This window comes from Montipora foliosa, chromosome 6 (assembly GCF_036669935.1).
Source record: "Montipora foliosa isolate CH-2021 chromosome 6, ASM3666993v2, whole genome shotgun sequence".
NCBI classification, from domain to species: Eukaryota; Metazoa; Cnidaria; class Anthozoa; order Scleractinia; family Acroporidae; genus Montipora; species Montipora foliosa.
The window spans coordinates 55,365,383-55,380,382 of NC_090874.1; the positions used below are offsets into that span (position 1 = coordinate 55,365,383).

General features: G+C 40.4%; 1 protein-coding gene and 2 non-coding genes across 4 annotated transcripts in view; 2 read left to right on the top strand and 1 right to left on the bottom strand.

The window, feature by feature from the left end:
- LOC138006054 (uncharacterized) overlaps positions 1 to 15,000 on the top strand; it is a 29,457-nt gene that overhangs the window by 13,017 nt on the left and 1,440 nt on the right. The window contains exons 3-7 of one of the 2 annotated variants that reach the window (XM_068852210.1): positions 6,249 to 6,495; positions 11,143 to 11,440; positions 12,610 to 12,722; positions 13,496 to 13,679; positions 14,833 to 15,000. The exon at positions 14,833 to 15,000 is cut by the window's right edge and continues 1,440 nt beyond it. In XM_068852210.1, coding sequence (XP_068708311.1) covers positions 6,249 to 6,495; positions 11,143 to 11,440; positions 12,610 to 12,722; positions 13,496 to 13,679; positions 14,833 to 14,891 — 901 coding nt within the window. In that variant the 3' untranslated portion in view covers positions 14,892 to 15,000. The remainder of the gene's footprint in view (positions 1 to 6,248; positions 6,496 to 11,142; positions 11,441 to 12,609; positions 12,723 to 13,495; positions 13,680 to 14,832) is intronic. The other variant, XM_068852211.1, reaches the window with a different exon arrangement.
- Positions 4,544 to 4,617, bottom strand: Trnas-aga (transfer RNA serine (anticodon AGA)). Its single transcript has one exon. It is a non-coding gene; the product is annotated as a tRNA-Ser (tRNA).
- Trnas-aga (transfer RNA serine (anticodon AGA)) lies at positions 4,976 to 5,049 on the top strand. Its single transcript has one exon. It is a non-coding gene; the product is annotated as a tRNA-Ser (tRNA).

Below are 15,000 nucleotides of genomic sequence, written 5' to 3' on the forward strand. Positions count from 1 at the left end.
TGCAATGACTTTCGACGCCATTGCTGGTTAACGAGAATAACAAACTCGCAAGGCAGAATGTTTATTTTAATTAAGTTAGCACAACAGAAAAACGCTAACCTCATTTTGACCCGAAAATGCTTTACTATTGCCATAAAAACTATCCAGTTCAGCTCGCGTATCATAAAACACGATGAATTCATAAAGGCCACCTTTTCCAGCGAACAATTTTTCGAAACAAATAACATATTTGCTATTAGAGGCAATTAAACCCCTTCCTATTTCATTTCGTGCGTAAGGAGAAAAAACTCAATCGTGTCAAATATGCGCAATATTACAACAAACTAAAATTTCAGGATCAAACCGTTTCCATGAAGAACCTTCTCCTTGAATAATGAAGCACAAAATAGACGACGAGCTTTCTTTCAAATAATTCTTGGCTGTCACATTTCCAATTATTTTGTTTACCTGAAGACTGTGAAGAGTTGATCACAGATCCACTTAAGGTGTTCGATTCGTTCCCTGTCTTTGTTGAACCCATAAGTTACCAGAGAATATTCCATTTGGTTTCAGTGTTCTACATAACAGCACACTTGGTAAAAAATTAGAAATGCAGCACACTTTGATTTCGGCTCGACGGGCGACAGATTGTTGTTGAAGTCCATTACTCGTCGCTTTTAAGATTCCACCGCCTGTCTTGTTCAGTATTCAATTGACTTGCCATTACTGAGCTTCATAAGGGCATATTTTGTTCATAGATCCACTAAAACGCCATTCGCGTTTCGACGCCATTGCCGGTTAAGTTAATCGTTCTACTGTGTCCACCAGAGAAATAAATCTACGCATTTCCCATTACCCTCTCGATCCTAAGAAAATACGGGCAGAAGGCTCTATGCACAGACACCACTTAGCAGGGGAGTGACAGGCAAGACTTTTACCGACACGGAAAAAAATAAACTAGACGCTCCATGAGCGTACACTGGGTTAACTGTAGTACGAAGGGACTGAGTTGGGTGGTATTAAACTGCAGCGTTCCAGGCAATCTTTTTCAAGTCAGGGGTTATTAAAGCCATTTAAGGGATCAGAAATTCCTGTCCTCTTTAGAAAAAATAGACATGCATTGCCTACGTGTGGTACTGAAGTAACACAGCGCTTTATTTCATATTGTCAACCGAGCTGCGTTTGTCTTCCAGGAGATTCAAGTTGTCTTTGCGTAATATGTAGGTTTAACAGTACACGATATTTTTTTGGTATTGTATATTGTAGTGCCGTGGTAGAAGTCTTAGTTAAATAGCCCCCTGAGAAGACATGTGGTTATTAGCAAAGTACTAAACCCAGAAAGATTCAAGAAAATAAAAGGGAATCGACAAACATCGGCGTCTGGGCTGACATGTTGATCATTTTCAAGTTCCCGCGCAACTTCTTTCACCACAAACTTAAGCGTGCAGTCTGAGCATCTGACAGCTTTGTAATACAAAGTTCACTGAAGTTTACCCTGTCCGGTGGGGTTAGTATCTGGATGGGTGACCTAAAAAATATACCACTTCGTATAACAAAAGCATTGGGCCGAAAATTCTATTGAAACGCTAACAAATGCAAACTATGCAAGGTACATATTTTGTTAGTTTGCTTTATGCAAAACAATTATTGATGCAAAAGTAAATAAATATTGATACACAGTTTTTAGGAAGAGCAGAAGGACGTTTTCAGGATGGACTAAAATATTTTGCTATCAGCAATAGAATTTATGACATGAAAACAACATTAATTTCGAACTGCGAAAATAAAAAGTTACGATCAGCGACAAACATTTTGGGAGATTTTTGCTACGTTCAATTTTGTTATCGTTATTTGTTATTGTACACCGCGCACCGGTGGCTCAGTTGGTTGAGCATCGGGCTGTCACGTGGGAGGTCGTGAGTTCGACTCCGGCCGGACCAACACTCAGGGTCTTAAAGTAACTGAGGAAAATGTCCTGTCTTTGCAATTACATCTGCAAATGGTTAGACGGTCAAGTCTTCTCGGATAAGGACTGTAAACCGGAGGTCCCGTCTCATAACCCTTGTTGGAAATTAAACAGTATGGGACGTGAAAGAACCCACTCACTATTCGGTGTTGTTCTTTTCGTCCTTATCTGGACGGGGGCATCTTTCACTTCCTAAAATAAATATAGTGGCTGTTAGGGGCAAAAACCCTTCCTATTTCAATTGCGAGCGTGCAAACAAGAGACACAATCCATGTCGTAAGGCATATGCAATTAAATAAATTTCTGACAGTTCACATCAAACCCTTTTCGAAAGAACCTTGACCGTAAATAATGAAGCAAAAAAGAGACAACAAGCTTTCATTCAAATAATTCTTCACTGTCACATTTCCAAAATTTTCTTACCTTTGCAGAGTTTATTACAAAATACCCTGTAATGTAAGTTGCCAGACAACTAAGATGCGACTTGAGTAAACACTGTGGCTTTAAAGATTCCAAATATTTACTTTTCACCGCCTAAGTTTTTTGTCCAATTGACATTCCATTCTTGAGCTCCATAAGGGTATACAGTTTTGTTTAAAGATACACTAAACGCCATTCGCGTTACAATGACGCCATTCCAGATTAATAATTAAATGTCCTCCCGTGTGCACCGGAGAAATCTACGCATTACTCTAGCCCCCTCAAACCTAACAAATTACGCACAGAAGGCTCTATGCACAAAGACACCAGTTAGCAGGGGAGTGACAGGCAAGACTTTTCATGACACGGAAAAAATAAAAATTAAAAACCAACAAATATTACCCATTTTTCGACTGGGATTGCCATACTGGCAACCCAGTAACTAGACGCTCCATGAGCTTAAACTGGGTTGCCTGTGGTACGTGTTACTCAAAAACAGAAGGGACTGAGTTAGATGGAATTGAACTGCAGCGTTCCAGGCAATCTTTTCAAGTTGGGGGTCATTCAGACCATTTAAGGGGTCATCCAGAAGTCGTGCCAGCAGAGGCCCTTTGACTTACACGTTAATACGACGAAACAGATCTTTTTCTGAGTTTAAAAACCTGGCTACCAGCCTATTAATCATTTTTCAGAAAGAAAAAGCTCCTGTTAATTAAAAAAATAATAATAATAATAGGCACGCATTGCGTACGTGTGGTAGAGCAGTAACACAGCGCTTTATTCCATATTGTCAACTGTCTTCCGGGAGATTCAAGTCGTCTTTGCGTAATATGTAGCTCTAATAGTACACGACATTGTTTTGGTATTGTATATTATTGTAGTGCCATGGTAGAAGTCTTAGGTAAATAGCCCCCTGAGAAGACATGTAGTTACTAGCAAAGTACTAAACCCAGAAAGATTGAAGAAAAGAAAAGGGGATCGAAAAACCTTGGCTTCTAGGCTGACATGCTGATCATTTTCAAGTACCCTCAAAACTTCCTTACACCTCAAGTTAAAGCGTGCACTCTGAGCGTCCGACAGCTTTATAATACAAACGTTCACTGAAGTTAAGACCTGTCCGGCGGGGATGGGTGACCTAAAAAACATACCACTTTGTAACAGAAGCATAGAACCGAAAATTCTATTTTAACGCTCAAAAATGCAAACTAATTAAGGTACAGATTTTGTTGGCTTGCTTTATGTAAAACAAATATTGATCCAAAAGTAAATAAATATTGATACACAGTTTTTAGGAAGAGCAGAAGGAAGTTTTCAGGACGGTCGATCGAAAATAAAATATTTTGCCATCAGCAACAAAATTTACAACATGAAAACAACATTAATTTTTAATCACGAATATGAAAAGTTACCATCAGCGAAAAAACATTTTGGGAGATTTTTGCTACGTTCAATTTTGTTATTGTACTTTTGGCTGAACAAGTAAATCGCAAAATCGAAAGTGACATCGAATTCAGTTGGCGTCGTGATCAAGTTACCACGGCGTGTTTTTTCGCGAAACAGTGAAGCATTTGTGTCAAATGATGGCAAGATACAAGGTTTTTGTTTTTGTTAGTTTTCTTTTTCTTTCAAGTGTTATAAAGTTTGAGAAGAAATGTGAGAATTCAACACAAAGATCACAATCGCCCAACTCTTGAGGTTGACCAGTGTTTCTGCAAAGTCAACACTTTACTCTCCAAGACGAGGTTATTTATCACCAGGTAATTCCATCGTTTTGGAAATAGCAGCTACTTTATTATTCATCAGCGTCACAATTTTTTTTCCTGAACCCTTCCTATTTCAATTGCGTGCGTGCAAACATGACACACAATCCGTGCCACAAAGCATATGCGATTAAATAAATTTCTCATCCACTAAAACGCCATTCGCGCTACAATGACTTTCGACGCCATTGAAGGTTAACAAGAATTAGTAAAATTTCCAGTTCTTACAAGGAGACTGTAATAAATACAAATAGGCAGACAACAGAGATCACATATCCACTTCAGGTGTTCGATTTGTTCTTTGTTGAACCCATAACTTACCAGAGAATTTTCCATTTGGTTTCAGTATTATGTTAACGATGAAACAACAACAATGATATTGAATGTAAGGAGAAATGTAGACTCGGAAAAATATCCGAGTCCCAGATGGGATTTGAACCCACGACCCTCCGTGATCTAGTCGGATGCTCTAACCACTGAGCTACTGGAGACTCTATGGTGAGCAAGGGTCAATTTGTGGGTCTCGACTGGAACCGCATCACGCGGTTACACAGCCAAGTATTGACTAGCACATTTGAAACTCACTAACAGCATCGCGCTGTCACATTAATGCATATCAAGATGCAGCCAACCAACCTCCAAAGTGAGTGTTTCATCGTTAACACACTCACTTATCACACTCATCGTTAACACACTCACTTTGGAGGTTGGTCGGCTGCATCTTGATATGCATTAATGTGACAGCGCGATGCTGTTAGTGAGTTTCAAATGTGCTAGTCAATACTTGGCTGTGTAGCCGCGTGATGCGGTTCCAGTCGAGACCCACAAATTGACCCTTGCTCACCATAGAGTCTCCAGTAGCTCAGTGGTTAGAGCATCCGACTAGATCACGGAGGGTCGTGGGTTCAAATCCCATCTGGGACTCGGATATTTTTCCGGGTTTCAGTATTGTACATAATACCACACCTGGCAAAATACGGCTCGGCGGGCGAAAGATTTGTCGAAGTCCATTACTCGTCGCTTCTAAGATTCCAGATACTATTTTCCACCGCCTGTCTTGTTTATCCAATTGACGTTCAATTCTTGAGCTCCATAAGGGTATATTTTGTTTAAAGATGCGCTAAAACGCCATTCGCGTTACAATGACTTTCGACGCCATTGCAGGTTAATTAAATGTTCTCCTGAGTGCACCAGAGAAATCTACGCATTACCCCAGCCCCCTCAAACCTAGCAAAATACTCACAGAAGACTCTATGCACAAAGACAGTGGGGAGTGATAGGCAAGACTTTTACCGACACGGAAAAAAATAAAACGGAGGAATATTACCCATTTTCCGACTGGGATTGCCATACTGGTAACCCAGTAAAAACTCACTAACCATAGAACCAAATATAAATTTAATTTGATTCAATAACAGCGAACGATTTGCATGAGATGCACGAGATGCACGAGTGATTGGCTTAGAAAGGCCTTTACGCTATCTTTGATTGGTTATACTTCCACATGTGAAAGAGCCGTACGCCGTTCTGATTGGCTGTATAGCCTTTTTTCACGTGCGAAAATAAAGCGTATAGATTTGTACAAGTTTGCTTTATGGAATAAAATCTCATGTGTAATAAATATATATGTATTGTTTTGTTTTTCTTTTTGTTTTTCCATTTTATTTTCCGTTGCCCACGAGCCGGACTTTCATATATCGGACTAAAAAATGGAATTCCTGGAAAAGTCATTTTGAAAAAGTGGAAGTGGAATGGCAACCCCCACTGACGAAGGATCGAATAGAGCTTGTCAATCAATGGCACTCGGGAGACAGAGAAAATAGGTGACTCAGTCGCCCGGGACTAGAAGCAAACAACTCCCATACTAAGCCTATTTCAAGGCATTTTTACCGACTGATCTATTTTTATACGAACTTCAGTTCCGGTTCGGTGACGCTATGACGTCAAGTTAGTTTTTGTGATTGGTAATCAGGCTGCGGGAAATCGCGGGAAATTCAATCTACAAATAAATCGGTCTGTCAAAACGTCTTGAGAGGAGTATAGGGCTGTTGTTCGCTCCTACTCATGGGCTGCTGGTAACTACAATGAGGGACTGACAAAAACAATGTTTTTCTTCTGTGCAGCCATAGGAAAGGTAATTTGGGCCTTTCAACCGGCGAGATATCACTGACTATTGATGAGAACCTTGGAGACCTCCAGCTTGGGAAAATTAGTCAGGAATATATATCGGATTCAGATCTCCGTAAAATACTAGAAAGCTTTGACCTGGATACCAACATGATGAACCCTTTTCAAGATCAAGAACTGCTTCTTGTAACATCTGTTGTTTACAGCGAAAGATTTGAGGTTCAAGGAAACAGGCAACAAAAGGTAGTTACCCGTTACTATTGTCTTTTTCTGTTTGGAGCAAATATTTTCATTTTTGTTGACTTAATTTTTTTGTTTCGATTCAACCTCATCCCCTGGGTCTACTCCAAGAAGACCCCGGGGACGAGGTTGGTTTCGACTTACCTTTCCTCTTTGCGCTTTCCAGTTTTGGCTTTCAGGCAACATAAAATGTGATTATTGCATTTAATATCAATGATATCAATTTTGTATCAGTTGTAGTTGTGCGCTTTTGGGAAATTTTCTTTCCGATTTGCGATTTCTGTAAGCATCCTCCAGCAACGGAACCTCTGACAGTCATAAAATGTTAAAAATACTTTTTTTTCTGGGGGAAAAGAAAACTCTCCTTTCAATCTTTGAGAAAATATTATTTAATTCAAGTCTGTTTAACCCGTATGACGTGAGCATTAGCACACACGAAATACGCTAACTCAGATTTTAGAACATTTGTGCCTTTTCGGATTTTCGTCGGGATGAAAACGAGCGCATACTATATGAAGGAAAATTTTTGCAACTGTTTTGTCTCGACGTGTGCATGGGCTAATAATTTTAACATAATACGTGTGCATAACTTAGGAAAGTACGATCGTCCTGGTGAGTGTGGTCCTGAGAAGGACTGTTTTGGATGACATTGATGAACGCTTGGACAAGTTTTGTTTGAATCTGCAGAGAAGATGACTTCCACTCAGGTTGTAGAAACATCGAGCAATGTCACCCAAAACAGTCCTTTTTTAGGACTACAATCACCTGGACGATCGTACTCCACTTAGTTATGATATGACTCCTGGGTTTAGAGCCGGGCATTACAGGGGAATTGAAGATTTACTACCGTGGCGACGACGTTAACGTCACTTCAAAATGTAACTGCACAATCCTAAGTCTTTCGCGGTTATTGCATTTCGTTCACCTCGTACTCAGTATGTGTGTGAATTATCCTAAAATTGAATTTATACGAGCGGTTTCGAAGTAAAAGTATAGAATGAAAGATTCGCATTTGGACGCTCACGTTGTCATTAAAACCTCAAATTTGGTGACTTAACGTTGTTATCCAGAGTACAGCAAGAAAATGCGGGCCGCAAGTTAGAGTAGCAGGATTCTTTTTCCTCTTTTAACCAATGATATTTTGTCGTGGCGTTGTCGTAAACGAACCGTCGTTGTTTCTTTTAACTTCCGAATAGGAACCTTTATATCTGAGGGCGAGTACTACTACGGCTACGAGTACTCGTGACGAGCACGCGTACTTCGAAAAAAAACGGCCTCCAAACATTACACCCATGCTCAGTACGAGAAACTAGTATTCGTAGTCATCCTTGTCCTCTGATCTAAAGGTCCCTAACAGCGGAGCTGCGGCGGCCAGATGAGCCGCCAAGAGGAGCACTGTCATAGGAATCCATGAGTTGCTTTTCTGATAATAATCATGGCTAGCGGTATTGCTCGTGGCTGCGTGCGCACGACAATGTTTTCCAATGATTTGATAATTTCCTAATAATAATAATAATAATAATAATAATAATAACTATGAATACGCCCAACTTGGCGGCTGTTTACAGCGTACATCTTTGATATTGGACATCCATTTTATGGTCAATTGAAATCTGTCAAAACAAGGTATCCGTTGACCAGTATCACATGGCCATATTGTGGGCCCCAGCTTAGAGCTCATCGAGGTCAGCTTTTTTTAAGTTGACCGCTGAGCAGGTACTGGTCTTTGATTGGGTCGCAGGTTCAAGCCAGCTTTACTTCTTGTAACCAGAACATCTAAACATAAACGGGGATTAGTTTTTCGCCTGCTTTCTGTGGCTCGACGTAGGTACACGGCCATACTACGTCAGAGAAGGGTTACGTTTTAGCAAACGTAGGCCGTGTAGCACTTATATTTCAACAGACTTAACTATCAGGGGGTAATAATCGGTTAGTGCTAATTTTCTGCCTATATAAGCCATGTGAGCGTTAGTGCTACTAATGGAAATGGGCCAACACAAGGACAGAGAAAATTTCTGACCCACCCTGGTCAGTTTTACTCTGTCCTTGTGTGGGCCCATTTCCATCAGATATATACTCAATTGGTTTATATGCGTAGAAAACTTTATTGACCGAATGCAAAATGCTAATGAGATTCACTAGCCTCGCTCTCAAGCAACCTTTCTTTTGTATTTTGTCCATGCAAACGAGGCTAGTGAGGCTAATTAGCACATAAACAAAAGACTATTTTTTTGGCCGCCACTTATGCATTCGGTCAGGTGGAAATTGGTTTGGAAAATATTTTTTTCCTGCATTTTTCGCCGGTTTCAATCCAAAAAAGGTTATTCCGAATATTTGATTTCCGGTCGGAAGTTTATTTGGCACTCTCGTTTTTAAATTAAAATGCACGACTGTCATGGTATTTAGTAACCCTACTCAGTACGGCAGTGAACATTCTATGTTAGGGGATATTTATTTATATTTATTTTTTCCACTGACACGTGCGCTCCGCAGTTCACTCTCGCTAAAATGAGTACCAGTGTTACTGGTGTTACATGAAACGGATTGGTGTGGCGCTCGCTCCACCCAACCGTAAAACGTGTGTTCAGCGCCTTGCCTTGCCTTATAGGCCTGTTGCTTGTGCTTATGTTTCTATCGTACGGGTAAATCACTTTCACAATATCTTTGCCGTTTTCACAATCTTTCCTGCTCTTACAGTTTCCTAAGTTATGGCTGGCTTCGGGATTACAGTTATTAGCTGGCGTTGAGGCTGACCACAACAGCATTTACGCTTTAGTCACTTTTAGACTCCGAATGATTGTTCCGACCGCGGAATCGAACTCAGGAAGAATTCGCGCCACACTGCCCCTACCATTGCGGCGTTTTTTTTTTTAATTTCAATAAAAGGAATTCAAAGTTAAGTTAAGAAACGATCGCGGCTACGACATCGACAAGACCAGAAAACAATAATTTTTTTGCTTTAGAGAGGAAAACTGATTGGTCGTGCTGAACGCGGGTCACACATTTTCACACGTTTCTTCGCCGCACCCTACAAAACAACAGTTTGAAAGAAAAAAAAACAATCTTAAGGTTTTGACGACAACGTCCTATCACAATGCTTCGTCCGTACTGTACAATGTGAATAAGACAGAATAATCACGAAATACTTGAGATAAGGAAGCCTAAAAGTTACACTTTGAAGTGAATAAGGATTTTAGGCTCCGTCCACACGTATCCGTTTTCCGTTTGAAAACGCAACTTCTTCTTTGCGGATACGGCTTCCGTCCACACGTATCTGATGAAAACGATCACTGAAAATGAAGATTTTGAAAAACGCTCTCCAGAGTGGAACTTTTTGAAAACGCTGTTTTCGCGAGTACTTGCGCATGAACGAAAAGGGAACTTTTCGAAAACGCTGACCTCACACTATCAGTTCCAATCCACTCCGTGCAATATTATCATAATTTAGTAAACTTATTTAAGATGCCGCAGAGATGCTTCACTTCCTTGTCTTTAATACTTGGGCTTATTTCAAACCTAATTGCCTGTTTTCAAGCAGATTTAGCTTTGCTATTTCTTCAATCTTACTATCCTAACAAAAGATGGCGCCAAGTTCTTATTTCGCGAGTTCATAATACCGAATACTCATGCGTCGAGCATGCGTAGCCAGGTTATTGTTTAAAAGTTATCGATTTCAAATCAATTCATCGTATACGTGTGGACGGGCGAAAACGATGCAAAAACGCTTCGTGTGGATGCGAATTTTGCTGAAAACGGAGAAAAAATGCTGCGTTTTCAAACGAATACGGATATGTGTGGACGGGACCTTAGGTAACGACAACGCCACAAAGAGGAAAAATAATTGTGCTGCACGTGCGCAATGCATTTTGTCTTGCATTAATTTTTGCGGTACTTTGCACAACAATGACGAGGAATCACCAAATTTGAGATTTTGACGACAACCTCATATCATATCATATCATATCATATCATATCATATCATATATCTTTATTTATCCTTGGATTTTTGGAGTAGCTTGGTGTTGCTAATTTCTCCGAGCATTTACCCTGCCAACCATGATATATCACAGAAGACAGACCACAACACCGGGAACTACATGTCCTACTCTTTGCCACAAGTGTGCGGGTTCTTTTACGTCCCACAGGATTATGAACATTGAAGGGTTGTGAGACTGGACCTCCGGCTTATCGTCCTTATCCGAGAAGACTAGAGAGTCCAACCATTTGCAGATGTAATTACAAAGGAAGCACATTTTCCTCAGTTATTTAAAGACCCTGAGTTGAACTCACCACCTCCCGCGTGACAGCCCGGTGCTCAACCAACTGAGCCATCGGTGCGCGGTGAAACTTGTGAGAGTACAAATGCAAACCCTTATTCTCCATTTGTACCCTGAAACCGCTCCTAGCCAATTTGTTTGTAGAATCCTTCGGCCGCATAATTATACAACAACAACGAGATGAAAGAATCGCGAAAGACTTACGATAGAGCAAAGTTATATTCTGAGGTGACGTTTCCGTCAACGTCGCAATCGAAGATCTTAAAGTCCATAGTATATTCGTTACTGAAGTCATCGTCGTTTTTTAAGCTCCCCAATATGCAATTTGTATGATGATGTTATTGACACTTTTGTCATCTCTTTCTGCTTTCAGCGGGGAATGCATGCAGTATTGGAGCTTCTATCAGAGCTTCCTATAGCTAAGGTTTTGAAATCCAAAGTGCATCGCACATACAAGGAAAAAATCATCCCTCCAGGTGTGGCAACTAGGGATGCATGGGGGCCAATTCTCTTCAAGTACTGTCGCGTTCAGTACAATGAAACAAGCAAAAAGCTGGAGATGGTGAAAGGGGAGTTTGTTGGAAACACAATGTTAAGAGGAACTAAGGAAGATGATGATGATGATGCAAGGATTCCAATTGATCGGGATGCAGATGGCAACGATTTACCAGGTACGTCAGAGCTTTAGGTTATGAAGAAACGAAGCAAATAAGGCAGGATATCGAGGGCATTGCCTAGTGCTTTTCAAAAACATGGATCTCTTCTCCTAAATTCCTGGATTGGAATCAAAATTTACACTTGTGAACTGTCCTTTCGCATTAATAATGATAATGAATGTAGCGCCGACTATCATAAACAATGTTCAGCTGTGCTGTTAAAAATTCTTTAAGTGCCTACACCTCAACAGACGTTTCCAATTTGTATAGAGCGAGTTTCAGTCGAGTGACGTAAAACCAAAACCAAAGTAATTACTTTGGCCCGTCAAAAAGAAGGGAGAAAGTCCAGTAAACCAATGAAAACTCGAAGTAATTACACCTACCCGACACAAATTGCAAAGCGCGGTAAAATGTGCACTTCTGATTGGTTGTTGAAAAGTTGCACCAGAACTTTGAACCAATCACTTTGAGTGACGTAGTGCAAAACCAAAGTAATTCGCTAAAATTACTTTCGACACTCAATAGCCATTTTCACGGTTAGATTTTCTCATTTGCATTGCAATGTAACGTGGATGCGAGGCAATTTTGGGTTAAAACTACAAAATAGCCCGAAATTGCTTCACATACATGCTAGATTATATTGTAATGCAAATGAGAAAAACTAACCGTAAAAAGGGCTATTGAAAACTGCTCTATGCTCCGAGATTGTCCCAAATATACTTTTAAATACAAAGAAAATATACACATAAAATCACATGATATAAACAAGAAATTGAAAATAAAATAGTAGAAAATGCTTTTAACCCATTGATCCCTGAATTGGGACTTAGTAGATTTCACTACGTCTAACGCCAGATGATTTTGGTGGTTCAGGGAGTCAGTGGGTTATGCCTTTTGAATTAAAGATGTTTTTATTTGTTTCTTGAAAGCCACACCTTTGTCGCAATAAAACTCTTACAATAGTTACGAAGTAATTGCCATAACGCAAATATATAGTCTCTCCCCTGGGGGCTTTTCAGGACTAATTTACAATTCTTTGTGGGGGACTTAAGGCAGACTGCTTGTTACGCAGTTTACAATTAATTTTAGGAAGTGAAAGATTCCCCCACCCAGATTACGTCAGACCACAACACCGTGGACTACGTCCGCTGCTCTTATCGAATAGATTTTACTTTTGACTCCAGATTATTTCACTGCCGAAGACATTAAAATGATGGACACTATATACAAGACGGTTCTATTGACAGAGAAGAACCGAGAGCAACGAAAAGCGCGGGTCAGAAAATACCTGGGATGGGTGAGTCAAGAAACAAAATTGTTAACTTGCCAGTAGATCTGAAGGATATAGGCTTGGGGATTGGGGAATACCTCCCTTGATTGATTCACACATCTGTGCAAGACGGGGAAGGAGGTAGAACAGCAACCTCGTTTCCGGAAGAGAGACCCTGGGAACGAGGTAGGTAAACAAGATCAGGAATCAGCATAACAACACAAGGCGGTAGATAGTTTCAGGGCAGTGACACAGGTATTGAGAGAGAAAACGGCATCATCACTCTGTTGGCTTTCGATTGGTTCTAAGAAATGTTCTAGCTTTTCCTTGACCAAAACTGGCAAGCGCGGGGAAAACCAGTCGGAGCAAGTCAAAATGATTACATATACATAGAACGCCGAAGGCAAAGAACGTCTACAATTTGCTCGGGGTTTCGCTAAATTCGGACAAGTGTATGCTAACTCGCCACGCAATTAGTTAATCCCGGTTTGAAGGAGTTTGTACTGGGATGGGTGACCGGGTAGAAGACATAGTTTTTTTATTTTCTTTTTTGATTGTAATCCTGTAGTTTACAAAACATGGCCGCTTATATCTTTTAAATGGTAGCATATTTTTTAAACTACAGACACGTTAACGGTCGGTATCCCACGTAAACAGTATTGTTTCTTTTGCTTTCGTTTGGTTAACGATGTAAAAGCACACTATTTTGGCAAATCACGAGAGTGGCAAAGCAAAACCAGTGGAATAGCAAACTTGCGAAAATCAAGTGCTAATGTGCTCACAGGGTCATCTCTTCACAGTTTGAAAGAATATTGACCACTGATGACACGAGGATTTTACTTCCTGTGCCGTTGACCAGGGGCGACTGCAATTTTCTGCAAAGCATGAACATTCCAGCAACTACGAATCAGCGTATACTTGATTTTACAGGAGTAACGAGAGAGGCCATTCAGAGCTGTGGAATTATTTTCAAATTGCTTGAAGGTAAGTAAGGGCATGACATATTTGTTGTTTAAAAGAAATGAAGAATCATCCAGTGTTCGCCGGAATTATTACTGACTGGGTCATAGGTCGACTAGAATTCATAGTAACAACAAAAACAATTTAATTTCATCTTGATTACAATATTGTGCTAAACTGCTGGACTGGACGAAAAATACAGGAACCTCACGCTCTTGATCCTACTGCGCATGCACAAGAAATTGTGTCACAGGAGCAATAAACTAAGCAGCAATTTTAATTTAACTTGCTCTTACATTAGCGAATTCTGAGGATAAATTGCCATAGAAATTGATTTAAAAGCCGTATTTTGCCCTTGGCGTCAACTGGAAAATTAGTGACTTTCCGTTGTCGAAATCTTGGATGTTTCCCACTGTAAAGCTCGAACAGGCCGGGTCAAAGAATACCTTCGCAGCCACAATTTGAACCAAAAAATATAATTTATACCTGGCCGATTTGTAGAGGCGAGTTTCTGATTGGTGAAGATTACAATGCCTCACCTCACGCGTCCAGCCGTGATCTAAGGAGTGAGCGCTGGCTCATTTCCCGAAACAGCGGCTGGTAATCGAGCCAAGAAACAATGAAGCTTGCATCACCTGTTTCAGTGTTTGCATCAGTAGTTCTCTTCAAGAGCTTAACTCAGTTCCTCTCAAAGGCCTCTGCGAAAACACGACATATGCAGCTAAACTCTTTATTATCCCTTACGCAAGAACAATGCATGTGTTCAACTTGAAATTAATGTAAAGAACCATGAAGGCTTAGAACAGTTTACTATGAGATACTTTGCCTTGAAGGCTGTAATAAAAGAAAACATGTAATCTTTCTGCCACGCGCTGTTCAAGTAATTTGTATCAATATTGCACTTATGGATTAAAGTGAAGTTTTAAATAAAGAACGATAAGTCAGACGTTTCAACAAGACTGGAATGAACAAAAAACTAAATCTCTTGACAACCGCCCTTCTGCAAGGCGATCACACGTTCTATCCTAGGGAGACAGGTAACTGTTTTATCGATTCTAGAACAACCCTCAGGCTAAGAAACCTTTTGCTAGTTCCCTCCTTAGTCTGATAGCTGATATATGAGAGATAAATAACCCAAGGTTTATAAAACTAACACAATTTGAAATTTACTCATCAGATCTGCCTGACGAGGATTGGAAAGAGCTCGAGATGACACTTGACGCTGCTGAGGACTAAAAGCTTTACTATTTACGTTTATCGCCCTATGTAAAGGAATCCAGGTGTCCCTAGGGTGGCCCTCCGATTCCAGATCCCGAGCCTCGGATTCCGGATTCCAATCTCACCG